At 52.0% G+C, this 26621-nt stretch overlaps 1 protein-coding gene across 1 annotated transcript in view; it reads left to right on the top strand.

Moving 5' to 3' along the window:
• The window catches only part of MNT (MAX network transcriptional repressor), a 40428-nt gene that overhangs the window by 6253 nt on the left and 7554 nt on the right, over window positions 1-26621 (top strand). The window contains exons 2-5 of the mRNA XM_036395068.2: window positions 8042-8603; window positions 10708-10749; window positions 11426-11537; window positions 25563-25755. Of these exons, the coding sequence (XP_036250961.1) occupies window positions 8042-8603; window positions 10708-10749; window positions 11426-11537; window positions 25563-25755 (909 nt within the window). The remainder of the gene's footprint in view (window positions 1-8041; window positions 8604-10707; window positions 10750-11425; window positions 11538-25562; window positions 25756-26621) is intronic.

Below are 26621 nucleotides of genomic sequence, written 5' to 3'. Positions count from 1 at the left end.
GGAGCGGCGATCTGTGCCCCGGGGCCGCGCAGCACGGCGGGCGCGGCGGGGCTGCCGCCCGCGCGCGGCTGCGGGAACAGCGGCGCCGCGCCGCGCCCGCGGCTGCCCCGGCGCGGGGACTCGGGCGGAGCTGCGGAGCGGCGCTTTGTGCCGCCGCGCCATTGTGTCGGTGATGAGTCACGCAGCAGACGGGGATGCGGTGCTGAGGGCCGCGCAGGGCCGGAGCATTCCGAGCCCGGAGCACAGCCCAGGCTGTGCAGATGGCAGGGGCTGCCCGGTCCGCGCTCCCCGCCGGCTGGGTGACAGCTCCGGCGCTGCTTCCCAGCCCTTGACAGTCTCCTTGCCGCCGCCAGCCTGTGGTGATCCCCGGGCTTACAGGTGGTGGCCGTGCTCAGGGTGCAGCAATAAACACCCGGGGCTCAACCTCTGCAGGTTTGGGTTTGTCTCCTGCTGCTGGGAGACAGCTCCCGCTGCCCTCCCGCTGCCCCCCACTGCCAATCCCACTGCCATCCCACTGCCATCCCACTGCCATGCCGCTGCCCTCCTGCTGCCAATCCTGCTGCCAATCCTGCTGCCAATCCCACTGCCAATCCCGCTGCCCTCTTGCTGCCAATCCCACTGCCATCCCGCTGCCCCACGCTGCGGGAGCATCTTGTGAGTGGGTTCAACAAGCTGTGCTCTGGGTTACAGAGGAGCAGGAGGGACCTGCCTTGTTGTGCTGGACAGCTTCTGAGGCAGGAATTACTGCTGAGCAGGGTATATGGGCAGGGTAACACAGCAAAGAAAAGACAGCCTGCAGGCTTCTCAGCTCCAGGAGCAGTTCACAGGGTGTGTGGGGATGTGGTGTCACACAAAGCCACCACGAGCACGCCCTGGGCTCTGGCTGCTGCTGGGGGGCACAGACACGTAAGGGCTGGGCTGGGTGCAGGGCCAGCAGCGTCAGTGCAAACGTGGCCACTTCAGGGAAGTCTGAACACCAGGAAGACTCTGGCAGAGAGGGAGGAGCCCTGCAGTGACCTTTGGGTGGCAGGAAGATTTCAGGGGAGAGCACAAGCAGAGGAACAGCTGGGAAGCACTAGGAAGTAATAAGTAAGAACAGTAAGACTGGTTGGCCTCTTTGCCTTGTGTTCTTCCTCTCCTCCCCCTTGAAATCTTGTGTTCTGCAAAGCATTATGGTCTGTTATACCCCCAGTTACACTGTGGAACTCCAGGGGTCCAGTATGGCCTGAAAATCAATCAGTTTGGGGAACACCATTAAAAAGTATATACTGCACTCATCCAAGGGCTGCTGGGTCTGCAGCTGACAGCAGTGCCTGCTGCTGCTGCTGCTGCTGCTGTAACCCTCTTGCTGTAAGCATGTGCCTCCCAGGCATGTAACACTCGTTTACATGGGCCCAGACTCACAGCCTGGGGTCATCAGCTTTCAAATCTTTCTCTCTCTGTTGTGTGCAAGCTCCAGAGACATTTGACTTGAATTAGAGGGTGCTGATTGCTTTGAATTTAGATTAATCCAGGAATGTTCCATGATCTAAGAAAAACAAATTTCTTTATAATTGCAAGTAACTGATACTTGTTTTCCTAGGGTTTTTCCCATAGATGCTCATCTTGCGATGCTGCACAGTTCATTCACACCATTCCTTTCCTGAGTGATGCCTGTGCAGGCAGTGACTCTGCAGCAAGCACAGTTCTGGGCTTTTCCATCCTCACCTACCTGCCATTTGGGCACGCTGAATCGCCTGGGAGTGATAATGGTGTATGGTGGCCAGGAAGGTTTCCTTTGGCTGTGGTGCCACTTTCCTTTTGCCAGTGGGTGAGGAGGAGAACCTGCTCAGACCCTGTGCCCATGGCTGGGCAGTGGCTCAGTGCTGTGCTCTGCGTGGTCTCTCACTGTTGTCTTTCAACAGATCTCATCAGTATAGTGTTGGGGTGCATCTCCAGAAACCTTGTGGGGCTTTTTGCCCACCACTGGCTTCTGTCTCACCAGGGTGCTGTGTGGCTCAGCCTCGGCCTCACTGGCTGCCACAGGCAGCACACCCACCCGGTTTCTGTCGGGGAGGTTAAAGCACCTCCCAACACACAGTGTGACTTTATCTGTTTCCAGAGGCTTGCAGGAGAGCTGCACTGCAGTTCTGAGGACAACAGAGCCATAGTGACATAGTGACAATTAGACTTTGACTTCAGGAAGAGCCTTGCTCTGTGACACAGCAATGTCTGAATCTTGGGGGGTGGCAAGGATAATTGTGGGATTCCAGGCATAACTGCCTTGGTGCAGCCAGTTCAGGTGATAGTGGTGACTCCCTGTTTTGATGGGCAGATACCCATCAAAATTGATTCTCCTTTCTCTTTCAAGTATGGAGATAGGGTTCTAAAGGGTAATCTGCACATTTCCGTTCATTTCCTTGAGAAGGAAGCTGGCTAGAGTGAGCAGCCTGTGGAGGCAAGGCCTGGTGCAGCCCTGGGATGAAGGTGCAGCAGTGAGCCCTTGTTCTCGTCACAGGATCGAGGAATGTTACCTGGAGCAAACATGCTTACCTAACAGGCTGGCTGTTATCTGCCAGATCCAGTTTGCCATGACTCACTGAACTCATTTCACCTGTCTGTGCTCCCTTGCTGGCTGTGTGACACACGAGCTGTAGACTCAAGGCAGGCTGCAGAGCTCTTGCCAGCAGTGGATGAAGTGGGGTCTCAGAGTTTCTTCTGAGGGCATATCTTTGGGCTTTTTGGTCTGTTTTAAGGATACACAGTCTGTTTCTAATACTGTTTATTAAGTCAGTTCATGTTTACTGTTCTTTTCCAACCTGTACATTTAAGGCACGTCATGGTTCACTGTTCCTGTAGTGTGTGCCTCTGTCCCTGGGCCAGAAGCAGGGACAGCAGTGTCCTCATGTGCGTGGGAGCGGGTGGGTGGGTTAGGGTTAGGGTTAGGGTTAGGGTTTAGGGTTAGCCTGTCAGCCATGGCACTTCTTGCTCTGAACTGTGACACAGAAGCTGTTCAGGTGACAGAAATACATGCTTTTTATCAGAGCGCATTATTTTGTCTCCCTGTCTCTTAAAAACGCTGATGCCCGGGGAAGAAGCACAGGCCCATCCTGTGTAGGACAGTTCACCTGCTTGGCTGCCCAGGTGCAGCTCCTTGGATGGTGGAGCAGGGTCAGCATGTGCTGTTGATGCCCACATGGCCTGTCAGAGCCAGTGCTTTCTTGCACTTCATCCCAAATACCATGGAAGGGTACAACAGGAGCTGCATCCCTCCGGCCCACCAAGGTGTGATGCTGCAGCTGTGACGGTGGCACGCTTGGCATCCTGGAGACATGATGGTCCTGGGGTTTCTCTAGAGATGAGACTCTCCATGATGGTTTTGTTTTTTTAGCAATCTTGATCTGTTTTCCTTTGTAGTGCTGATAAATCCTCACCCTTTATTTCTTTCTTCTGTCCACAAAGAGTTAGTTGTAACTAAAATGCAGCTAAAATTACTCTAGAGCTGATTCAGGGTTTCATTTAATCACTGGAATAGCTTATTAAAGCTATTGTAAATGTAAATTATCTGTAGAGAGTGGAGAAGCTGTTTTTAGAAATGTCTGCCAGGTATTTATTTAGTTATTGTTAATTGTTCTTCTGGTTGAGAAAGCGGAGATCTGAGTATTGCAGTTGTTAGCAGTGAATGGTGACCCAGTGTGCAGATGAGGTGTGAGCCTGTGACAGCAGTGGCAGTGCAGCAGCATTGCTCGGCAGGGAGGGTCTCAGGTTGGGGTGGGGGTCTCTGAACCCCTGAAACTGACCCCAGCTAGGCTGTCCTAGCTCTTGCTTCTCTGTAGTGTATTGTGAACTTCTGAGTTCCAATCGTGCAGCATTTCAGGTTCCTTTGTGAGCAGTGTGCTCCTGAAATGCAGTTCAGTTGGTGTTTGAGGTGCTAGTGAGGCCCGGTGTGTGTGGGGAGGAGAGGAGTGGGCCCGTTCGGGGTCAGCTGCAGTGTGAACGCAGCACTGGGAGCAGCAGTGGCCACTGGCCCTGTGGAAGTGTCACCGGGGCCTGGCAGCCAGCTCTGCACTGAGGGCACGGCCAGGAGCCCAGAGGGCTTTAGGAAACAGTGCCATGTCTTGGGTCTGCTGTGGTACCGGTGGAGAAACAACAGTGCCAAGGGCTGGGCACCAAACTGCCAAATTTTAGCTAAGATGGGAGAGAAAAGTGGGGCTTGTGCTGTTGTCAACCAAAATTCAGAAGGAGTCAGAAAAGTGTCCTGATTTTAAAGGGTTCTCAGTCCTGTAGGCTTGTTCCTAGGCCTGGAAGTGCCTGTGGCTGTGTGCTGCAGCCTCTGGTGTCAGCAGCATTTGCTGTGACTCAGAGCTTGCTTGGCTGATGCTGAGCTTTGCTGGGCTCCAGTTCTGCTGACTGTTCTTATCTCCCCCTTCCTGGTTCTCCCCTGCAGAGCCAGGAACTTGCAGAAACACAATCTAACCTCCAGGCTCCAGCCTGCCCTTCCTCTTGGCATGACTTGTCCCCCCCAGGGCAGCCTTTGGAGTAGTAAATACCTGGAGACTCTTCAGTACGCAGCACTTTCTTGGTAGGAGCCTGCAGTGACTCCTGCAGGTGACACTGCTGCATATCCAGAGTGAGTGACACCCAAGGCACTCCTCTCCAGGGCTGTAGCAGTTCAAGGGATGCAGGATAAGTTCCCAGAAGCGTTGAATGATTCAGAAAAACACTTCAGACCATTCAGAAAACAACACCACCGAACTGCCTCACTGTTCCTGGAGTGAGAGATGTTCTCCACTGAGCACGCACAGAGGTGGGATGCTGGGCTATGCAAAGGCAGACACTGTTGATAAACTCTGGGTACTGATGGTGTCCCTAGTGAAAGGTGGGAGCACTCAAAGGGCTCTGGCATCCTCAGAGCCTGCTCCTCCAGCAAGGCTGCGGGAGGCTGGGGCCATGGCCTGGCTGCTGCAGGCCCACTCTGCCGGCCCGAGGGCTCTACCCGCTGCTCCTGGCTGGCCTGGCAGCAGGGCTCTGACAGATGGGTGGCATTTCCAGGGCAGCCAAAAGGGGCGAGATATATTTAAACACAGCAGATTATTAGGTAACAAAGAGTGCCTGGTGCTGTGTACTCAGACCATCGAGGCCCTAAATAGCACCAGACCACTGGTCAGGGGTGCTGACCCTGTTTCTGTGTCCTCCCAGGACAGGATTTGCTGTTCTGTCCCGTGGCTGCCCATGTTGCTGTCACTGCCGGGGTGGTGTGGCCAGGGACCTGAGGTACCTGCTCTCACCATGTGAACCTGCTGGCAAGTGGGGTGGTGTGGCCAGGGTGGGATTCCAGGACCCCTCGTGCTTGGGCTGTGGTTGAGATCCCCTGGGAGTTTTCAGGACTGGTTCGCTCCCATGGTTTGTTCTGTCCTCAGTCCCCTTGTTAAGAGTGTGAAGAACTAGTGGAAATTGCACATAACTTTGAGGTGCACCTTTGGATTCAGCTATCCTCTTGGCCGAGGGGATGCCCTGAGCCTTGGCTGCTTTCTGTGTATGGGCTTGCAGGAGATCCTGTTCTGGGTGTGCCACGGGGGAGGGAATGAGCCTTGCATGTGTCTGGCATGTGCCACGCAGCACACAGCATGGTGATCACACCTCCTTGATCTGTATCTGTGACCAAACGTGGGTGAGCCTCCTTCATATGAGAAAATATAGAGCTTGGGGGGGCTTTCTTCAAAGAGCATCTTTGGTTTGTGTGCAGGGTGTGAGTGCAAAGCGAGCAGGAGACAGACCTTCACCACCCAGTGGGAGGGTTTCTGTCCAGGGAGGTGGCTCAGGGCCCTCCAGTCCTTTTGCTGAGGCTGGGAGCATGGGTCCTACCCTGCCTGTGGGTAACTCAGACCCAAGAGGACAGTGGCTCTTCAGTGTTAGATCTTGGCTAAAAAAATCCTTGAAATAAACTCTTTAGCTCAAGGGAGCAACACCAAAGGCCTTGCTGGCAGGTTGTCAGCAGCCCGAGGGCTGCACCTGCTTCCAGAGACATTTACATAAATACTTGTGATCAGTAATGCCTGCTTTAACCTTGCTTGGCTGTTCTCTCCCTTCCCCACGAGTGTAGCTGGTTGCAGGAGTTCCAGGCCGGCTCCTGCTCCCGTGCTGCCCTGGGTGCAGATCTCAGGTGTCCTGGCTGGGAGCTCTGCTCTGCTGTGGCTGTGTCACCTCCAGTAGCCCGGCAGGTCCTGCTGTCCTCAGCAGGCACTGCCCCAGCTCCCCACTGGTGACTCCTTCGCTCTGAGTGTGCCTGGCCAGCGGTGCCCGCCAGCCTGCGGCCGCTCTCTGTCCCCGGGGCCGGACGTGCTCAGGGAGCACCGTGAGTCAGCAGGTCCTCGGGGCTGGGTTTCCTCATGCACCCTGTGCCAGGGCCATTGCATTGGCTCTGGCTGCGAACCAGCAGCAAAGTGGAGCAAAAGATCTGCAGACAAAGGGCTTTTCTTTATTAGTTATTAATGTCGTTGAACTGAAACACTCCGAAATTGTTGGTAGCTGAGATTTGTGTTTGCATCAGGGGATTCCTGATGGGGTTTTTGCCACCCTGCGCTGCTTCGCTTCTTCCTTTAAGGAACTGTTGATAATACCCTGAAATATTTTGAGAAAATACAGAGAAATGCAGCTTTAAGGCTCAGCTGCTACTTAAGCAACCTCCCTCCTATTTGGAGTCAGTCAGATCGTTTGCTCACTCACCCTACTTGTGCTGCAGAAGTTGAAAGCAAACTGTGGATTTGAGTCGTCTCGGGCAGCCCTGGAAGAGTGCTGTATGGATGTGAAACCCTTCCTGATGACAGAATTTCACATGGTGCTTTTGTGACTGCTGCAGGGTCAGAGGCTGGGCTGCAGCCCCAGTGCCAGAGCTCGGTCCAGAGGGTGGTTTGTCCAGGGGTGGGTTCAGGACCGTGTTTACCTTGGCAGCTGGCTGCTTGACCTGGCTCATGCTCTCCAGGGGAGGTTGGGCTGTGTTTGGGCTGCTACTGCAGCTGAACTTCAGTAAATTGTGTCAACTGGATCTGGGTCGGTGTTGCTGTGCGGTCACACGTACCAAAGGGCATTCAGAATCGGGAGTAAGAGTTTTGTTGCCTTTTTTGCTCTCTGTAGTTTTTGCACCATACCCTAAAAAATCAAAAGATGGATTAGAAAGTATCCCAGTAGTGGCAGGGCCCCTCGGGGTGGCCAGCTGGGCAGCTCTGTGCCTGGTGGGGCCCTGTTCCCCTTGTTACGTCAATACAGATTGTCTTGAAGATCACTGGGGGATTGAAAATAACCTGGTCATTCCAGGTGGCAGCAGACATGGTCTTCTCTCTAATTTCCTAAATACATGTTCTGACTTCAGTGTTTCAGTCAAGCCAGAGCTTCTCCTGGGAGAGGCTCTGTTGGGATGTTTCTTAGAGCTTCCTCTGAATTACCTGATTTTGGTGACTATATAAGACAGAACACCCAACTGTCCATGTCCTTCCCCTAATCCCTCCTTTGATAAATTAAGGTTTTATTTTCCATATATTTGTATATTACTGTGCAGAGGTTGCTGCACCACCTTTTGTTGCAGCTCCTCAGAGGTTGTCAGGAGCGGGATCTGCTGAGCCTCACGGATGGTGGGTTTGGAGATATTTGATTAAGGCTGCGCAATGTCTAGATGCCAGGGCCACTGGCGCCACAGGACTTGTATAAATAAATTTTGTTTGTGCCATGTTCACGCAATTAAAGCCAGAGCCCTGGATTGCGTTTGATGAGGTTTATTTTGCTAGTCGGGCCACATAGATTTCATTTACTTTGTCTGGTGTTCTGAAAACATATAGGAACATACACACATCAAAGCCAAGTTTAAGAGCTTGATTAAAATCCACAGCAGTAAAGAGGTGCCCTGATGTGTTTGTATCAGTGCAGTGTCCATTGAGCTGGGGTTCACTCGGGATAGTATAAAACCCAGGGTATTTTAACTTGGGGATCCTGCCCCGTGCTGTTTGTAGGCCGCTCTCAGGGAAGGTCAGGGAAGCGCCATTGCTCACTGTGGGTGTTTCTCTTTCAGAGGAGAATGAGAAGCATGAGAAGCTCTGCCTGGAGAGGGAGCAGGAGCAGAAGAAGGCGGGCAAGGCCAGCGTGCCACGGGCCAACAGCACCCTGTCCCCAGAGGAGCCCCGGAGCGAACTGCTGGTGCCCATCTCCCCCCCGGGCGCAGTGCCCCTGCCGCCGCCGCCCCTGGCAGCTCCCATTTCAGTCATTCCCATCCCCGTTGTCACCAGCTCCCCCCAGCAAGCCGCGCAGACCGCCCTGTCGCCGCCGCTGGTGCAGCGCCACCAGCCCCTCGTAAGCACTCCCAGTGTCCCCAAGGAAGCGCCCTCGGTGGCACCGGTGATCCAGCGGCCGCCGGGGCCGCACCTGCCGGATGGGAAGGCGGCCACGCCGCCCTCGGGCAGCCCCAAGCAGCTGCCGCACTACACGGCGCCCGTGCTGGCCATCTCCCAGCACCATGTGGTGCCACAGCCCATCCAGCCCCTGCAGCACCCGGCAGCGCCCGCGCCCCTCGGCGCCCTCAAGCTGGCGCCGGCCGACGACATGAAACCCATCGAGCTCAAGAAGAGAATTGGAGGGTGAGTGCACCGTGTGTCCAGGGGGGACAGCCAAAGCTGCATCCCTCTGGAGCGGCTCCTGCTTGTGCAAAGTGTTGTTGGATCAGAAATGCCAAGACCTGTGGATGTCTTTGAATTGCTGAGAGCAGGGTTTTTTAGCTTGATGGGTTTTTATTTCCCTCCCTCACTCCACACTGTAAGATTTTGTGTAAGGATTTTTTTTTTGCAGACCGGAACTGTGTTAGGAAGCAAATCCCAGCCCTGCATGTCTGATCTCAAGTGGTATCTCGTGTTATGTTTGGCAAAAGATCACTGCTTGTACTGGTCAGGGAAATCAAAGTGCACTGCTGCTTGTGGGAGCTTTCTTGAAAACTGGAATGGGATCTGGGAGATGTTATTCTGAGGACAGAGATCACCAGTTTCTCAGTGCTGTAAGTGCTAAGGGCCTCCTGCTTGCTCAGAATCTTGCAGCTGGAAGCGGCTGAAGACTATGTAGTCTGCCCTACCCTCTGACAGGACTTGTGGCTCTGATGTTGCTCCAGGTTAGTGTTTTTCTGGCTTGTTCTTAAGGACCTTGGCTGGTGGAGACCCTGCCTTCTCTGTAGGTGGTTGTTTCCAGACCACAGTATCCCAGTAGGGCGTCTGGTATTACTGCTTGTGGACTGGGAGAACAAACCATTCCCTTCTTTGCAGCAGTTTTACCTGTTTCCTTTGGCCCCTCAATTTTCCTGCAGCATATGTGACCTGGATCTGTGCAGTCTTCCCTCCTGGCTGTGCTGTCTGGGCCTCTGTTCTGGCTGCCTGCAGCAGGGGGATGTCTCCTGGCAGTGGTGTTAGAGATGGTGTGTGAATGCCATGGGGACTGGTGGAGATGTATAGCGGACAGAAAAAAGGTTTATTGGGATGTACACATCCCAAAATGCATAGAAACAGTGAAAGTAATGCAGATAGGAGTTTGTGAAGATAAAGGCTTCAGTAAAATGCCAGTGTAGTTCCTCTAAGCAGATTGAGATCTTCAGAGCCTGTCTGCTGCTGGAAGGGTCTGTTGGTCTGTGCACTAATGGAGAGAGCCCATCACTGACGTTGTGTGGGTTCAGGAGCTGTGGAGGAGGTTTCTGCTGGCACAGGGGGCCAGGGCAGGCTGCACAGGTTTGGCTGCCTGGGCTGTGGGCAGTGGGGTGGCTGCAAGTGCACCCACAAGCTGCTGCTGTGCTGCCAGACTGAGCTTTGCCCTGGGAGGTGGGGGGCTGTGGTGCCAGTGTGGAGCACAGCATCACCACTGTCTCCCCCCAGAATTGCTCCATAAGCACAGAAAAGATATATTTTTCAGCCTGTAAATGTTTCACGGGAAAATGCTGTCAAATATTGGTGACAATTTATTAAATATTATTGCCTCAATGTCCTGTACCATAATATAATTACTTTGCACAGTATATGAAAGATTCTTGAAATGTCCACATCTGCTAATGTACCTTATCACTGAAAAACTGAGCTGAAAAACTGAGATAACATGAATTTGTTTGGCTTTTCCTAAAAATATTCCTCTGATTCAGAGAGTGTGTGGACTCCAACCCAAAACCAGAAACTCACGCTGTTTTTTTCTTCAGCAGTGACTGGAGAATTCCTGTATTGCTTCATTCCCTGTTTATCCTCAGCTGTGTTGTTTCACGCACAGTAAAAATCCAAAGTTGGAAGTGTCTGCTCAATCCCATATGCTTGAATATGGAACTGCACAAACCTTGTCCCACTGGAGTGTAGGCATAGATCAGAACCAGGTCAGAATCTGGGCTCTCTGGGTCTGTACAAATACTTAAAATCCATACTTTGTGTCTTTCCCTATTGTTGGTAGTAGCCATGTCTGCATATATACACACACATCACACCTGTTTGTATCTTCTGTGCACTGTGTGCACAATGCTTGGTTCCTCTGATGCACGTGTAAAGTATGGAGTTTATCTTGAAACAGTGTAGGCAGGAATATATATGTACTTAATGTTAAACCAGTAATACATGAACACTTCTGCTGCTTTTGCATCTTGACATACAGACACTGCTGCAGGCACAGGTGCAAGGCAGGAGTTTTCAACCTGACACTGAGCTGATCTTTGTTCTGTTTGGGTTACAGGGTTGGGACCAGGGAAGTACATAATAAATTGGAGAAGAACAGGTGCGTAGAAAGCCAGGGGTTTGGGTTTTTTAATTGTAATTCCCCTCCTTTTTTGGCCTATTGTCTGTCAATATTTGTTTGGCTTTGGCGGGTTTTTGTTTGTTTGCTTGCTTGTTTTTTAAACAGATAACCTGAATAAAATTCTTAGTGACTATTACTGAATCTTGCAGTATTGCTTGGCTTTCTTATAGCTTAATTCTGCATTTCTTGCTTCCCAATATGTTCTGTTTAACTGCACCATTGCATCCCAACCACCCTGATCCTGCAAAGCAGTAACAGTGCATAACAGTGTGACTCTTTTGATTTAAAAAGAGTAAAATACCCCAAATGAGGGGTCAGTGTACAGTGTGAATACAGAATAAACATCAGTTTCTGACCCAAGACTCTAATAAGCCTGACTAGCTAAATTGGAAGTATGGTGACAGTGAAAGTACCAGCACAGTGAGATGAGATATTTTATTTAAGGCTGCACGGTGTTCCTAACAAAGCTGGGGTAGAGCCCAGGCACAGGCCCTGCTGGGTGAGCTGGCTCAGCTGTGACAGGCTGTGCTGGGGGGCTGCTATGCACAGGTGTAGGTGCTTTGCTGGATTAAGGCCCCAATTAAGCTCTCCCCTCCGTGGAATTGATTCCTGCTGTGTCTCCTGGCAGCTGACGACCCACCTGTGTTTTCTTTAGACGTGCTCATTTGAAAGAGTGCTTTGAGACATTAAAGCGCAACATCCCCAACGTGGATGACAAGAAGACCTCAAACCTCAGCGTCCTCAGGAGTGCCTTGCGATACATCCAGGTACGTGCAGCGCTCGTGGCGCTGGGCAGAGCCCAGAGCTGACTTGGGGTGCACAGAAACTCCCCCCCGGGGGTTCCAGGTTAGCCCCACATCATCCTTACCTGAAGTGGTGATGGCAGGGAGCAGATAATTCACGTGATCTTAGAGACCCAGGCTGAGTGAACTTCAGTTGTTTCCTTTTGGGCCCAGGTGAATTTTAATATATATGGTTTGGGGAGGTTTTCTGTTTGCTTAACCAAAAGACAGATTTCGGTAAAGATTTGGTATGTCTCGAAATTTTGATGAGGGGGACATGGAGGCAAGGAAAGCTGAGAATCTGAGGCTGCAGCATGAGGCTGTAGGTGGATGGGGCACCACCAGGAGTGAATCTGGGAGAAAGCACAGGTAAAAATCAGTTGTGTTTGTAGCTGGAGGGAAATAAGTGCTAGTGTTTGCTTGTTTAATGTTTGGGAAAGTGGTTAATGGTAGCACAAAAGAAATTGTTGTAGATGTCCCCTGTGAATGTGAAATCAGTAGTATGTAAGGCAGTTAAAATTCATTTGGAAACTGGAAGAGTTCCTGCAATTACAATGCAAATAGAGACCTAGTACACCTTGTACATTTTGACTGGAATAAAAGGTGCTGAGGATTGATCACAATGGTCTTTTCCACAGTAAAATGTAATCTTTTCTCACTTTGTTTCCGTTTTTTCCTCAGCCACTCTCAAACACCATTTCCCTCTGGTGTTCAGAATTGATTATTCACTTCAGCTTTGCTTTGGAGAGTCAGTAATGCCTCAGAATAGTTCAGCCCTCCTCTTAGTTTTCACCAGCAGCTTCTCTCGGAGAGACTTTGGTTGGGGCAAATTCTGACTGTACCCATCCACTCTCTGTGTTGCTCAAAAAAGTGGTTTTTGGGGATGTGGTTGTACTGAGGCCTAATGGGCTTTAGAGAAGATCTGAGCCTTTCTTTGGGTTTTGGCAGGCTGATGTTGTAGTTTGCAGGAGGAACCTCTCTGACGGCCAGTCTGGGGTGCGCAGTCCTGGCCGGGACTGCCTGGCTGTGGCTGTCCGTCGGTCAGTCTGTCCGTGGCTGTCTGTCAGTCGGTGTGCAGTCTGTCCTGGCTGTCCGTCGGTCGGTGTGCAGTCTGTCCTGGCTGTCTGTCAGTCGGTGTGCAGTCTGTCCTGGCTGTCTGTCAGTCGGTGTGCAGTCTGTCTGTCGGTCAGTGTGCAGTCTGTCCGTGGCTGTCTGTCAGTCGGTGTGCAGTCTGTCCTGGCTGTCCGTCGGTCAGTGTGCAGTCTGTCCGTCGGTCAGTGTGCAGTCTGTCCTGGCTGTCCGTCGGTCGGTGTGCAGTCTGTCCTGGCTGTCCGTCGGTCAGTGTGCAGTCTGTCCGTCGGTCAGTGTGCAGTCTGTCCTGGCTGTCCGTCGGTCGGTGTGCAGTCTGTCCTGGCTGTCCGTCGGTCAGTGTGCAGTCTGTCCGTCGGTCAGTGTGCAGTCTGTCTGTCCATCGGTCAGTCTGTCCTGGCTGTCCGTCGGTCAGTGTGCAGTCTGTCCTGGCTGTCCGTCGGTCGGTGTGCAGTCTGTCCTGGCTGTCCGTCGGTCGGCGTGCAGTCTGTCTGTCGGTCGGTGTGCAGTCTGTCCTGGCTGTCTGTCGGTCGGTGTGCAGTCTGTCCGTCGGTCGGTGTGCAGTCTGTCCTGGCTGTCCGTCGGTCAGTGTGCAGTCTGTCCGTCGGTCAGTGTGCAGTCTGTCCGTCGGTCGGTGTGCAGTCTGTCCTGGCTGTCCGTCGGTCGGTGTGCAGTCTGTCCGTGGCTGTCTGTCGGTCAGTGTGCAGTCTGTCCGTGGCTGTCCGTCGGTCAGTGTGCAGTCTGTCTGTCGGTCGGCGTGCAGTCTGTCCTGGCTGTCCGTCGGTCAGTGTGCAGTCTGTCCGTGGCTGTCTGTCGGTCGGTGTGCAGTCTGTCCTGGCTGTCCGTCGGTCAGTGTGCAGTCTGTCCTGGCTGTCCGTCGGTCGGTGTGCAGTCTGTCCGTGGCTGTCCGTCGGTCGGTGTGCAGTCTGTCCGTGGCTGTCCGTCGGTCGGTGTGCAGTCTCTCCTGGCTGTCCGTCGGTCGGTGTGCAGTCTGTCTGTCGGTCGGTGTGCAGTCTGTCCTGGCTGTCTGTCGGTCGGTGTGCAGTCTGTCCGTCGGTCGGTGTGCAGTCTGTCCTGGCTGTCCGTCGGTCGGTGTGCAGTCTGTCCTGGCTGTCCGTCGGTCGGTGTGCAGTCTGTCCTGGCTGGCTGTCACTCAGCCGGGTGCTCCCGCAGCGGGTTCTCTCCGGGCGTGGCAGGGAAGGTCACGCTGCCCTCGGGCGGTACCAGCTCTGCCTCCACGTGTGTGGGGAGCACATGGCGAGCACACGGCCCTGCTGGTGTGGTGTGAGCTGGCACTGACCCGGCCCCCAGGCAGGGCTGGCCGGCTGCCCGCGGGCAGTGACGTTGTGTAATGTTGTGTAACCTCCTCACCGCATCGCCTTCTCCTCCTCATCCTCTCTGGCAGCTGCTCAGGGAGTATCCCGGGCACTGTTTTCCTTGGCAGCACCAAAGCCGTGGGTCTGTGATTCAGTCACAGGATTCAATTGTGCTAAAAACCCAGATTACTAGAAATCTGATTTGAAATTTCAGCATTCAGAAACAAAAGTTGTCTTTTAAATTTTTTTTTACTGCAGTTTGAATTCAGGTTTGATCTGTTTCAACAGAACTAACATCTATCAGTGTGGGGATGGCCGCCAATCATGTGCCAGGCTCCATGTGTTTCACTCACAGGCTCAGTGTTTCCCTTGAAAAGAGAACAGGGCAATTGTACAAAGGAGATTTAAAAGTAAAAGCTCTTACTCTCAGGATAGCAAAGTAGTTTTTCACTAAAGGGGAAAAAAAAAAGCTCAGGAAACTCAAACTCAGATGAGCCTCGCAGGGGAGGAGCACAGCACCAGCCAAAGCTGCACAGCGGCTGTTCTGCTCCTGCAGGCACTGTGACAGTACACTGATTGTTGCAGCCTCTCTTCCTACAGAATCCTTCCTTCCCCCCTTCCCAGCTGGAACTTCTTAGAAACAGACTGTTTGTTTCCTTGGCTGGATTTAAATATTTGTATCTGCATCAAATCAGATAAGTTAGAAAGTTAAATTCTGAACTTCCCATAGAGCTGTCATTTTAATTTATCCTTGGACCTGGGCTTGTGCTCTGCTACAGTAAATTAGAATTTGCAATTAGGCACAGTGTTGCACAAAGGAAATGGGGCCCAACGCAGCTGGAAGTTAATAATCCCTTTAGCTGGTGATTCAGCCTGAGGCAGTGTGGGCTGTTGTGCTGCAGCTCTCAGCTGAGGAGGGTGTCCTGTGGGTCCAGCAGCACGGTGGGCTCCAGACCTTGGCACACAGCTGCAGCCAAGTCTGTTTTACGTGGGCCACCTCGGCTCTTGGTCTTCACTTTGCCGCCTGCACAACCTGAGTGGAAATGTGGAGACCTCTGGGAAGTTTGTAAGGTGCGTGGAGCGATGTGGAAAAAACCACAGTCAGAATAAAATGCTGTTTGCTTTGAGAGAGCAGAGCCCTGTCCCCTGGCTGTCCTGAGCAGTGTCCCAGCAGAGCAGGGAGCAGAGCCCTGTCCCCTGGCTGTGTCCTGAGCAGTGTCCCAGCAGAGCAGAGCCCTGTCCCCTGGCTGTGTCCTGAGCAGTGTCCCAGCAGAGCAGAGCCCTGTCCCCTGGCTGTCCTGAGCAGTGTCCCAGCAGAGCAGGGAGCAGAGCCCTGTCCCCTGGCTGTCCTGAGCAGTGTCCCAGCAGAGCAGGGAGCAGTGCCCTGTCCCTTGGCTGTGTCCTGAGCAGTGTCCCAGCAGAGCAGGGAGCAGAGCCCTGTCCTCCCCGGAGCCCCTCTGGCTGTGCCCATGCCAGGAGGGCAGCAGGGAGCAGAGCCCAGCCTGGTACATGTCAGACGTGGCTCACAGCCCGTGCAGCTGGGCTGGCTTTCGCCCTCTCAGGAGGATTCCTGCCCCCTGGGAAATGGAATCATCTTTGGAAGCTAACTGAAGCCCTTAAGCAAGGCTGCTACTCCGTGTTCTCAAACTGTGCCTGTCACTGGGGCACCTGAGCACCCTCCAGTTTTGGGGGTTATTTTCTACTGTACATGTGGTGTCAGATGACATCCAGGTGATTTGCTCACCAGGTGACACTGGGACAACTGGCACACTGCCCAGCCCAACCCATCAGTCTTCGGTTGTGCTGCAGGTCCTGCTTGCTGGCCGGTTTCCCCAGTACAGTTGAAACGCTGACTAAATAACAAGGTGCTTTCAAAGTCTGAGATGCAGCTGAGCTTCCCAGGGCATGCAAAACGCAAAGAGCAAAAGTCTTTGGAAGGTGTGGAAGCAAGGCACTGCTGTGATCCCAGCCCCGGCACGTGCTGCTCGGCTGTGGCAGAGGCGCTGGGGGCTGCTGTGGTGGCGGATGGGCCTGGTCCTGCAGAGCAGTTTTGGCTCTGTTTCTGAAATAGACTTTGCTTACTGATTCACAGAAGTCCTCTGGCAGCCCTGCTTGTAGTGTTAGAGACAAAACGTAGCTGTAGTGAACTAAGGATTTCTAGTATGGCCAGTTTGTCATTATTACCTTGGGAAAGGGTGAGAAGGGTGAAATTTCTTTATGACTTACCTGTGCTCACTAGTGTTGCTAATCATTTATGGTGTTGAAGTTGTTTATCCTCACGTCATCTCCCTCCTCTTCTCAAACTGCCTGCACTAACAGTTGTGCCCCCAAGAGTGACACAGTTTCCTGTTCATGCCAACAGTAATCAACAGATTTGACTCCCTTCGGGGTAGAATGAATCCAGAGTACTATCCAAGGATGCCTAAGTAGTGCATGTAAAAATCCTTCGTGAAGCCCTTTTTAAGCTGATCTTGTGGACATGTGAACAGACCAGATACTGGTTTTACATTGGTTAAATTTTCCTTTTAAGATTCACAGCATCTCTTTGTCTTCTAGTTTGTTTTATTTATCGGTCACTTCACTGGTGCCTGAGCACAGTCATTCATCCCTGTCTGTGTAGAGAACCAGAACAAGGCCAGTGAATTTTTGGGTGCCATAGCAGTGCCTGATGTGGGCCTTGATGGGTGCAGAGGGCCCTGCAGCCATGCCAGCTCCTGGTGCAGGGAGGTGCTGGACTGCAGACACAAACCACAGGTCTGACAATGGTTGTGACTAAAGACCAGAACTCATTTACATTCAGGCGCTGTTGTCACTAGATTATTGATCAAAATGCATAAACCAAACTGTGCTGCTGAATCCTGTTAAGTTCCCCACCTCGACGAGGATGGCTGTAACTGTTATTTTTAATTCTGTGCCAGCTGTGAGGTGAATAGACTCATCTTCTGTAAAACTTGTCTAGTAAGAGTGGGGTCCATCAGTACCTGCCATGCCTCCCACACGTGAGCAGTGTTCAGATGCCAAGCTGTGCTGCTTCATGGTGTTTACCTGACCTGATCCACTGATTCTATCTTGTCTAATTAGCCTGAATCTCAGTGTCAGTAATGAAGGCCTGCAGCATCCATGGGCTGTGGCCATGCAATGTGGTGTCATCTGTAGATTTCAGAAAGTGACAAGAAATAAGACCTTAAAAAAACCCACTGTTTAATTCCCTGCTGTTCCTCCAGCTGCAGCAGGACCTGTCTGTAGGAAGGCTCATCCAGGGAGCCATCAGGGCATTTTTATTTGCAGGATTGGCCACAAAACATGTCCTGTAATAGTGATTAAAAATGTCCAGCATTTGGAACTTGTTGAGTAATTTGAGCTGTTTCTTAACCATTGCCAAGAGGGATAGTGATTTTTTTTAAAGTATCTCACTTGTTACTTGTACATGAGAATTTGGAAAGGGTGAATGGAATTATAAATCTGTCAGTGTGTTTGTAATTGTCAGAGAATCCACACCTGTTCCACTGCTGTCATTTAAGCAGTAGTTTAAGAAGCACTCGGGGTTGTAAAAACCAAACCAGCCTGTAAGGGGATTGCAGCACAGGGTTTGGGAATGCTGCTGCATGGTAGCTGGTGTGTTTGGGGGCTGTTGCTTGTTCTGGTTGCCACCTGCTGTGGGAGCTGGCATGGGAGGAGAGACAGCGCGTGGGCCCTAACGAGAGTAGGGATAATTACAGCGTGGTTGCATGGGCTCTATTTTATGTGTGACGTTGCAGGAGTCGCCTGTCTTTGAAACACAGCAAAAGCCCCAAACAAAGCAAAGGCAGCCCCTCAGCCCAGCAGAGGAGCTGCAGCGAGGGCGGCAGGGGCATGTGGGTGCCACGGCACGGAGGGCAGCTGTGCCAACAGCAGGGCAGCCCCACTCTCCTGCACAGACAGAGGTTTGCACCCTGGCACAGCTCTGCCTCATGGCCTCACGCAGGTGCTGGAGTGGGTTTGCCTTTAACAGCCGGGTTTGTGTCCTCCCACTGCCACCGCGGCCCTGCCAGCGAGGGAGAAGGATGGAGAGCAATCCTCTGGTGACCCAGATCTGCTCTGTGGGCCGTGGGTGGAGCTGCTGGGGTGTGAGTAAGTGGCACTGACCTCCTTAGGTGCATGGGGAAACAGGAAGGAGAGGTGGTGCGGAGGATGGCGCATCTCTGAGTCACCGGCCCTCGGACCTGCTGCTGTGCTGTGGGGGAGTGCTGCTGTCAGAGCCCTTGGCTCCTGGCACCAGCATCACCTGCCAGAACTATTCTGGGAGGTGTCCTCTACCAAGAGAAGCCCTCACTTCCCTGCTCCTTGGACAGGGTCCCTTCAGGTGTGCAGCTTACCTGTGCTGTGTGCCTGTTGGCTGAGCCAGGGTGTAGGAATGGGAGCAAAGGGAGGACTGTGCCCAGGACCCATCCAAAACTCTGCCTTGGCTCCTGCAGCAGCTGCTCAGATTTGCCTGCAAGGAAAATACAGAAGCACTGCAGCAAGTGGATGTAGGGATAAAGTGTCTGCTCAGAAATCTCCTCCTCATGCCTGGCAGACAGCTCTGGCTGTGGCTCCAAGGCATAAACCCGCCTGTGCCCTCTGGAACTCCTGTCCATGCATCATCACAAAGGCTTGGGAAGAGCTTTGGGGTCCTGCATCCAGCAGTCGTGTTGTTAATAATAATAATCCCTTCTTGAGATGCAGCATGCTTCATTTCAGTTTGCAGAAAATGATGACACTTAATCTCAAAAGCATATTTCCCACAATTCTTTTTCATTTCAATTTTTTTTAAATTTAGGTGTGCAGAATTAAATTTGAAATTAAAAATTATCAAGTTTTAATTTCTCAAGTTATTTTAATTCTTTTGGGATCATTTTCTAAATAACAAACACACCATGGTATTTCAGGGTCTTTGGGGCTTCTGGAATCCACTGGAATCATTAGAAATATCTCATTTGTTTACTGAACAACAGAGACTGGTTAAAAAATAAAAATAGGAAAAGCAAAAGACATGGCCAAACTGAACACCAAGTGATTGCAAATCATACTTCAGTTATTGTAAAATTGAATTTCTTGTGTCCTTGGGAGTCATATCAAGGCATTAAACCACATCTGCTTACCTGGTGACAGCCAGCATGGGGCCAGTAACTGGCCTGGGGATGGCTCTGCTTTTCCTTGCTTTGCTGTACTGTGGGTTCCAGTTGGTTACTGCCTTTTTGTTTTGCTTTTTGGGGTTTTTTTTGGTGGTTTGTTCGTTGTTTATTTTCTTCTGAATTTATTTTTTGTCTTCCTGATTTGGATCATTCCTGCTCTCTGCCCCAGTGACTGTTTGTACTTTGTCCAGAGTGCAGTGCTTCAGGAGGCTGACTCTGACAGGTCGGTGCAAACAGCCACGTTCCAGCCCTAGTTTTGATCACAGATTAAGGCCTGATGTCTTTTTTTATCAGGAGCCTGAAGTGCAGTTATCAGTGCGAAATGATAAATGTAAATACCAATGCATGTCCTCATTTTCCATGATTGCTCCAGGCATATTTCCTATTCTTGGAAGTATTTCTGTCTAGAAGTTGATCCCTGTGCCTGCAGCCAGGTTGAGCAGTGGTGGGTGGTGCCCACCCTGCTGGGACCTGCTGAAAGGTGGGTCCAGCCTATGCAGCGAGGATGAGCTCCTTGCCTCTAGTCCCTGTGCTCGTGGGGCTGAGGTCACCTCCCAGGACACAGCAGCTCTCCTTGCCTGCTGTCCTCGTCCTGGGCTCGGCCACTGGGAGTGCTGGGTCACGAGGCTGCTGGCAAACACCCATGGCCTGGCTGTCGGTGCAGGGCTCGCACTCACGGGGAGCCAGGGGCAGTCTCTGCTTCACCGTGCAGGCTTTACTTTGGTTTAGCTCCTGGTGTGAAGTTTGAGTTTGAAATCTTAAGAGGCTGAAGCTGGGGCCCGAGCACTGGGAGCCTGAAGTCCTTGTGCTGTGGCTGCCCCCATTTGCACACAGGCCCCTGGGGACCGGTCACGGTGAGACCCTCGCCCCGCTCTCCCGGCGCTGAGCACGGTCTGTTAACATCTCAGGGCTTTGGGTCAAGCCCCTTGTGATTTTAGCTTGCGTTTGGGGAAAGCAGGACTGTGGTCCTGTGCTGAGCGGGGGCTCCTGAGGCACGGGCTGCAGTGAGGTGTGGCTGTGGGTGCTGCCCGTAGTGCTGACGTGCTCTGTGGTGGTGCCCTGCTGCCCCACCTGTACTTTGCTGTCGGTGGTACCGGGCCAGCACATCCGGCATCACTGCGGGATCTCATCTCTGAGAGCCGGCAGAATGAAGCAGTTGCCATGGAAACCATGGCTTTGGTTCCCGTGGCAACCAGCCGGGGTTCACACACGGCTGCTTCTTGCAGACAGAGGGGCTGGTCGGCATCGGCGGGCAGGGACGGGGTCTGGCAGGTGCTGGCACCTTGGAGGCTGCAGGGGTGGCTGCAGAGGCTGGGGACGCCGGCCTGGTGCCGGGGGAGCTGGCTCCTCACCTTGCCAGCCCCGCAGGCCCTGCTCCTTGGCAGCAGGTCGGGTGGGCTTGGGGCGAGCGCTCGGTGTCGGTGCTGTGCCGTGAACAAACTGCTTGTGGCAGCTGAGCAACACAGACAAATTAGCACCATTCGAATCAGGAATGCCCAGAGTTCATAGGAGTGATGGAAAATCCCCAGATCCTACAGGTGAGTGCCTTGGCCAGTGGAGTTTTGGCAGCTGGGGCTGTTTGGGTTCCATTTGGGACTCTGTGGGAGCAGCTTGTTCCCCAGCATCCCTCTGGTCCTGGTTGGAACATTTTTGGAGTCAGGCTGGTGGATTCTTGCTCCTGCTGTGAATCTCCTGCACAATGGCAGTCCCAGCAAGAATAAGATCCTTAGGATGTAGGTTTTTTTCTATTACATATAGGAATCAAAGCTCTGTGCAGCAGTGGAGAGCCTGACCAGCTGGTCTGGTCTGTGCTGGAGGTCCTGCAGGTCAGTGGCAACTGAGGAGCCCCTGGCTCAGCATGTCCCTTTCTCTGGCACCAGCTGTGATCCCCAGAGCAGAGAGTTAAAGATTATCTGGCTCAAAATTGCAAATCACTCTCCTGATTGCTTATTGATGAGGTATTTTCAATCAGCAAATGTTACAGAAGAAAAGAGCTGAAATATGCTTTGGAAAACTCATAATTGAAAGTGTGTTTTTAAACGGCTAATAAAATGTTTATGAGGAGAGCTGTGTAATAAGGCCTTTTAAACCTCTCCAATGCCAGCCACAGGGCCAGCAGCATTCCTGAGGCAGGTGCAGGGAAGGCGTTGGGGGCTTTATTTCTGTCTTGACAGGAGAGTGAGCAATTTAATTACAGACGGCTATAAAATGGAAAATTCTTTGCAGTGACAAATGACTGTTGCTATACAAGGAGAGCAGGAGTTGGTGTACGGTTTGTTTACCAAATGATGACAGGGAGATGCACACAAGGACCAAAGGGTGGCTGCAAACCAGCCAGGATAGTGGGCACAAAGTGGGGAAGAGTTACCACTGGCATTGTGTCAGGCCTTTGCTGTCACTGCAGTCGTCTGGTCTCGCTTCAATAATCCAGGTGCACAAAGGCTGCCAAGGAGCTGACAGGTACAGGAGGAGAATCAGATACTCTAGGGGAGAAAAAGCAAACCCACATGTGGATTTTAATTTGGTTGCTGGTGTTTAAATAAAAGATGAAGGGACTCACCACTGCCCTTGTGTCCTTGTCACAGCTTCCACCTGCCCATGGAGCAGCCCCTGCTGTGCCCGTGGAGTGCTGCCTGCCAGGGAGGGCCAGGCCCTTGCTCTGCTGCAGAGGGCTCACTCAGCTTCAGCTCAGCAGAACTGAGAGTGTTCAGAGAGGAGCATATCTGCTTTCACCAGAGCCAGCAGTTGATTTGCAAAATTTACCAAGCATCAAAAGCCATAGATGGATTCACAAGAGTATGAGGAAATCCATTATTTCTTCCTGGGGTAGCTCAGCTTCCCCCTTGGCATGGCCAGGGCCTACTCTTTTAAGTGATGATCATGTGGAATTTATTTTAAGGGTGAAAAATAAAAGAGTTCTAAAGTCATAGCTTCTGTAGGTTCCTCACACTGCAGTGTAACAGTTGCCTGGGCAACCAGGGTTCCCAATTGCTTAACAGGAAAAAAAGAAATGCTGCAATGATGGAGATGCAGACGTAAGAAGGAGGGTCTGTGCTGGAGCCTGGTGCTTGAAAGAGCAGTCTGGGATGGGGTGGCCTCAGTGAGAGGCCACCCCCAGCTTTGGGCTGTCCTCTGCAAACAGAACAGAGCTTGAGAGCCATGCCTGGCCTTCCTGGGACCAGCCCAGCCTGGCCTCTCCCTGAGGAAGTGGGAAAACAGAAATGCAGGTAACTTCAGTGATTTTTCTGCTGTGGAGAAACAGGATCAGTACTTCACGAGCCAGGTTAAGTGTGTGTCCTCCAAGATCTTGGCAAGCACCTTAACTGTCCTCCCAGGTGCCAGCACCAGATGTGAACCCTTGTCATGGTCCTTCCCAGTGGCTCTGGAGGTGGGTCAGGTGGCAGCTCCTGCCCTGCAGCTCACCCAGGCCTCTGCCTTACTGAAATTTCAAAGGAAAGGTGGTTAGGCATTTGTATGAATTTATTTTATCAAAATTTTATTCTCAATGACTGTGTTGTTCGTAGTTTTAGGATCCCCTCTGCCCTTCTCAGTGCTACCATTACATTCCCATTCTGTTGGAAAATTGCAAAGGCTTGGGTCTGGGGAAAAGTGTCTGTGTGGTTATATGTAATTTTAAAGCATCTGGTTTTGTATTGCATGGGATCCATGGTGATAGTGCTGACAGAAACTCCTGTTTTGGAAAAACATCCTGGGGATCAGTGGGAGTCTCTGAAGGTTTTGATGTGCCGGGGCAGGTCAGTGACCGCAGTCCCAATGACTCAGGGCTGGCTGTCACTGTGGACTTTGTGTTGACTGACGGGAAATCCTGGCACCTGATGTGGGCAGGATGACTTGCAGAAAATAATCTGCCAGGAGGCAGGTGCCAGGAGCTGTGAGTGCCTGCAGGAGAGCCACGGAGGCACAGGGGTCCCTGCTCCCTGTCCCTCCACGGGTGCTCCTTTCTGCAGTGGGGCCAGGGCTGTTCTTGCTCCAAGGTTCAGCTCCCAGTGCAGGGCACACCCCCAGTCCCTGCAGAGCCTGGGAGGGGACTGCACCCAGGTGTACCTGCAGAGAGTGGGCAGTGCTGGGGGAGGAGCTCAGAGGAGAGGGAAGAGGGCTCCAGTTAATCCCAGTTCATTATTAGGCCAGAGCAGCTCAGCCTGGAGATGCATCTTTACCAAGTGAGCTCTGGTGAATTGCATCCCAGAATAGGTTTTGAAAGATTATGTGTGCCTCCAGCCCATCTGCTGCTCCAGCCTCCCCAGCAGCTCCCCTTGGAGAGCACCCAGCCGTGCTGCAGCCCTGGGAGGAGATGCAGACCCAGCAAGGGGCTGCCGGGAGCTGGCGCCCAGTCAGGAGCTGGGACTGCTGGCACCGAGGGTGGCAGAGCCCACAGGGCTGGGCTTGGAGCAGTGCCATGTCCCAAGGCCTGTGGAGTGCCTGCAGAGTGACATAGTGAACTCCCTGGCTCTCTTGGCTGGGAGACTCGTCCTGTGCTTGCTAAGGGTTTGCCTGCCTTCCCGGTAATTAAAAGTTTGTAACTAATTACCAGCTGCCCTGCTCATACTTTGCAGTAATGCTTTCCCCCCGCTGCTGGGAGTCTCCTCTGGCAGCAGGGAGTGAAGCCAGATCTGTTTGAATATGCGTGTGCTGTGCCCGCTGCGGTGCGAGGCGGCTGCGGGGATTTCTGCCTGCTCCTCTCCTGTCCTCTCGTGCCCTGTGTGGAGAGCAGCTTTGGGGAGATGCTGCAGAGAGGGACTGGGCTCATGTTTGCACAGCAGGTTTAGTCTCAGCCTTTCTCTACTTGCCTCTTTCCTGATGACATAGTGAGGGGAAGACATTCAGACAAGTTGCATGCAAGTCTTGCGTGTTTAAACCTGATCCAGGACTATGCACCTTCCTCATCACCTTCCCTCCATCACTCCCTGTCTCACCCACACCCCTTTGCAAGGCAATCAGAGCACACACAGCACATGACTTTTCTGGGTCAGGCAAAATGCCTTGGCTGCACTCAACAGGAAACAAACTTTAAAACTAGCCTGTGGATTTGGGCCTCAGCCACATGGGAATCTCTGGGCTACAGGTCAGGGCTGGTGCAGAGCCAGGATTCCAGGAGTCCCCATCCTTCCTTTCTGGCTGTCCCCATGGCTACTTCCCTGCCGTGGGCTGCTGGGCTTGTCCAGGACATGGTGTTGGTCTCTCTGCTGCCTGTTTGGCTTGAAAAGCAACAGGAGAGAATGAACTTCCCCCTTTGCCTGAAAACCCTCTGTTTTGAGGAGCTTTTAGCTGATCTGGAGGGAGAGGAGCTGTCTCCATTGATGCACCTGCAGTGGTTGTGCCCTGCTAACATACATTGTTTGGCTCTTTTAAAAATACTTCCTTTATTGCTGTTACTGGGACAAAGGTAGCGGCAGGAGCTGCCCTAATCTGCGTTGCCTTAGGCTGCATTAAAAGCTGGCTTTTAATGGCTTTAAGGTCCTTCCCAGCAAACCTGTGAGCTACAACACCAGCAGATCGATTGAAAGGCATGAGGTCAGGCTCTGATTGTACTCATCCTGGAGAAACTGAGAGAGAAATAAAGAGATGTGTTAAGACCATGAGCCTGGTCCTCTGCCAGGTGTGGGGTTTGCTTTTGAGCTCAGTGCTTGCTGGCAGTGAGGGAACAGGAGCATCCATGTGGGCTCTGTGTGGCTGGTATTTTCAGAAGTGTGTGTGGGATTTAAATTCCCAGTGTTGAAACTTAACTTGAGAAAATGGAGAGTCTGTATGTGGTTTTACAGATTTCACCTAATTTTGTCTCTTATGCATATAGTAAGTGTGGCCCTGGGCTGAGGGACCAGGTCCCTGACTGTGCAGTGCTATACTGATTTAAAAACTCATAAAACAGGCCTTGGAATAGTAGGTCCCCCTTGGGGAGTGTGGTTTGTATTTCCCAGCAGTAGTGCTGGGCAGTGTGGGGCATTTCTCTGTATTGTGCTGACTGATGCAGCAGCTCCCCTGACCTTCCCAATGGATGTGGTGATTGCCAGCACCAAGGGGGCATTAGCAGGAGAGGACAACAAACACCCTTCCTTCCTGTTTGACCTCAGGATTTCCCCGTGATGCAGGGGCTTGTTGGTTGTACCTTCCACCATCTCCTCTAGGTCAGGAACTCTTGCTCAGAAGCTCATCAATACTTAGGCTTTTTCTTTCCTTCTAAGCATTTCCATTTTGAGGGCTTACCAGTTTTCCCTCAGAAAGTAGATGTTCAACCAGAGCAATACTTTATGTGCCAGCTCTTGTCCTTCCCTTTCTGCCCGCATTTGGTAGGTGTAAATGTACCTGAGCATGTTTTACACCAGCATAACTGGCAGTATGAAATAATGAGCTGTGGCCATGGGAGTGACCAGATTAGTGTAGGTTATTCTTGTCTTTGTTCTCATGATATTTCTTTTTCTTTCCTTCGACTTCAGACTTTAAAGAGGAAGGAAAAAGAATACGAACACGAGATGGAGCGGCTGGCGAGGGAGAAGATCGCCACGCAGCAGCGGCTGGCAGAACTGAAGAACGAGCTGAGCCAGTGGATGGATGTTTTGGAGATTGACAGAATTATTCGACAGACAGTTCAGCCGGAGGATGACCAGGCATCTACCTCGACAGCATCAGGTACCCATAACTGTTCTCTTTTTTTTTGTAATTATCTTGGAATGTCATTGACACAGTTACATGGAGTGGTAGGGATCTTCATTCAGCAGCATCAGGGTTTCTTTGCATTCAGAATAAAGTAGAAGGTTTTGGAGTTTTTGTAATGATTGATGTTGCTAACAACAAACGGCTGCTCATGTGAAGTAAACTGAAACTTGTGCATCAGTGTCAGGTAGATACAACGTGCAGGTTTGCACATCCAACCTGCTTGTGGAGATAAATCCCTGCTTTCCAAACTTAGCTCTTTTCTTGCACAGTTCTGCAGCCCTGCTCATTAGAAGTGGGCATCCTGGTGTATTTGTGTGGATGTGTGAGGGTGTTCAGCACATACAGAAGAAGGATTTGGTACAGGGAGGATCACCAGAGCATTTGGACAACTTGATGAGCCTTCACATTGCGTGAGGAGGATTCACAGTGAAGATGAAATGACACTAATGGAGATCTGACATGCGGTTCCAGTGAGAGTTTCTGTGAGATAGGAGAATGCACGCTTCTCTCCACGCCAGGGATCTGCAGCAGGAAGAGTAGGCAGTCTGTGGATGTAGAGCTTTCCAGAGACACGGAGGCTGTAGCACTGCAAAAGCATTCCCAGCAGTTCCTTCAAGTCAGCATTTGCTCTTGGCATGCCAGGCAGATGATATGGCAGGTTCTGGGAAGGGAAGCCCTGAGTTTGTTCAGGCTCATCACCTCTGATGATAGGAGCAGCTCCCGGTGTAGTCTGATGGAAGTTGAGAGTCCCAGTGCTTTGTCCTTACAAGTGCCAGCTGTTCCCTCTGCAGTGGCCTCTGCTGAAAGTGACCACATCAAGCTGCTGCTTCCCAGAGCTT

The sequence above is a fragment of the Molothrus ater genome, chromosome 21 (genome assembly GCF_012460135.2).
Source record: "Molothrus ater isolate BHLD 08-10-18 breed brown headed cowbird chromosome 21, BPBGC_Mater_1.1, whole genome shotgun sequence".
NCBI lineage: Eukaryota > Metazoa > Chordata > Aves > Passeriformes > Icteridae > Molothrus > Molothrus ater.
The sequence above is the reverse complement of the archived record's forward strand: the minus strand, read 5'-3'. Positions and strand labels throughout refer to the sequence as shown.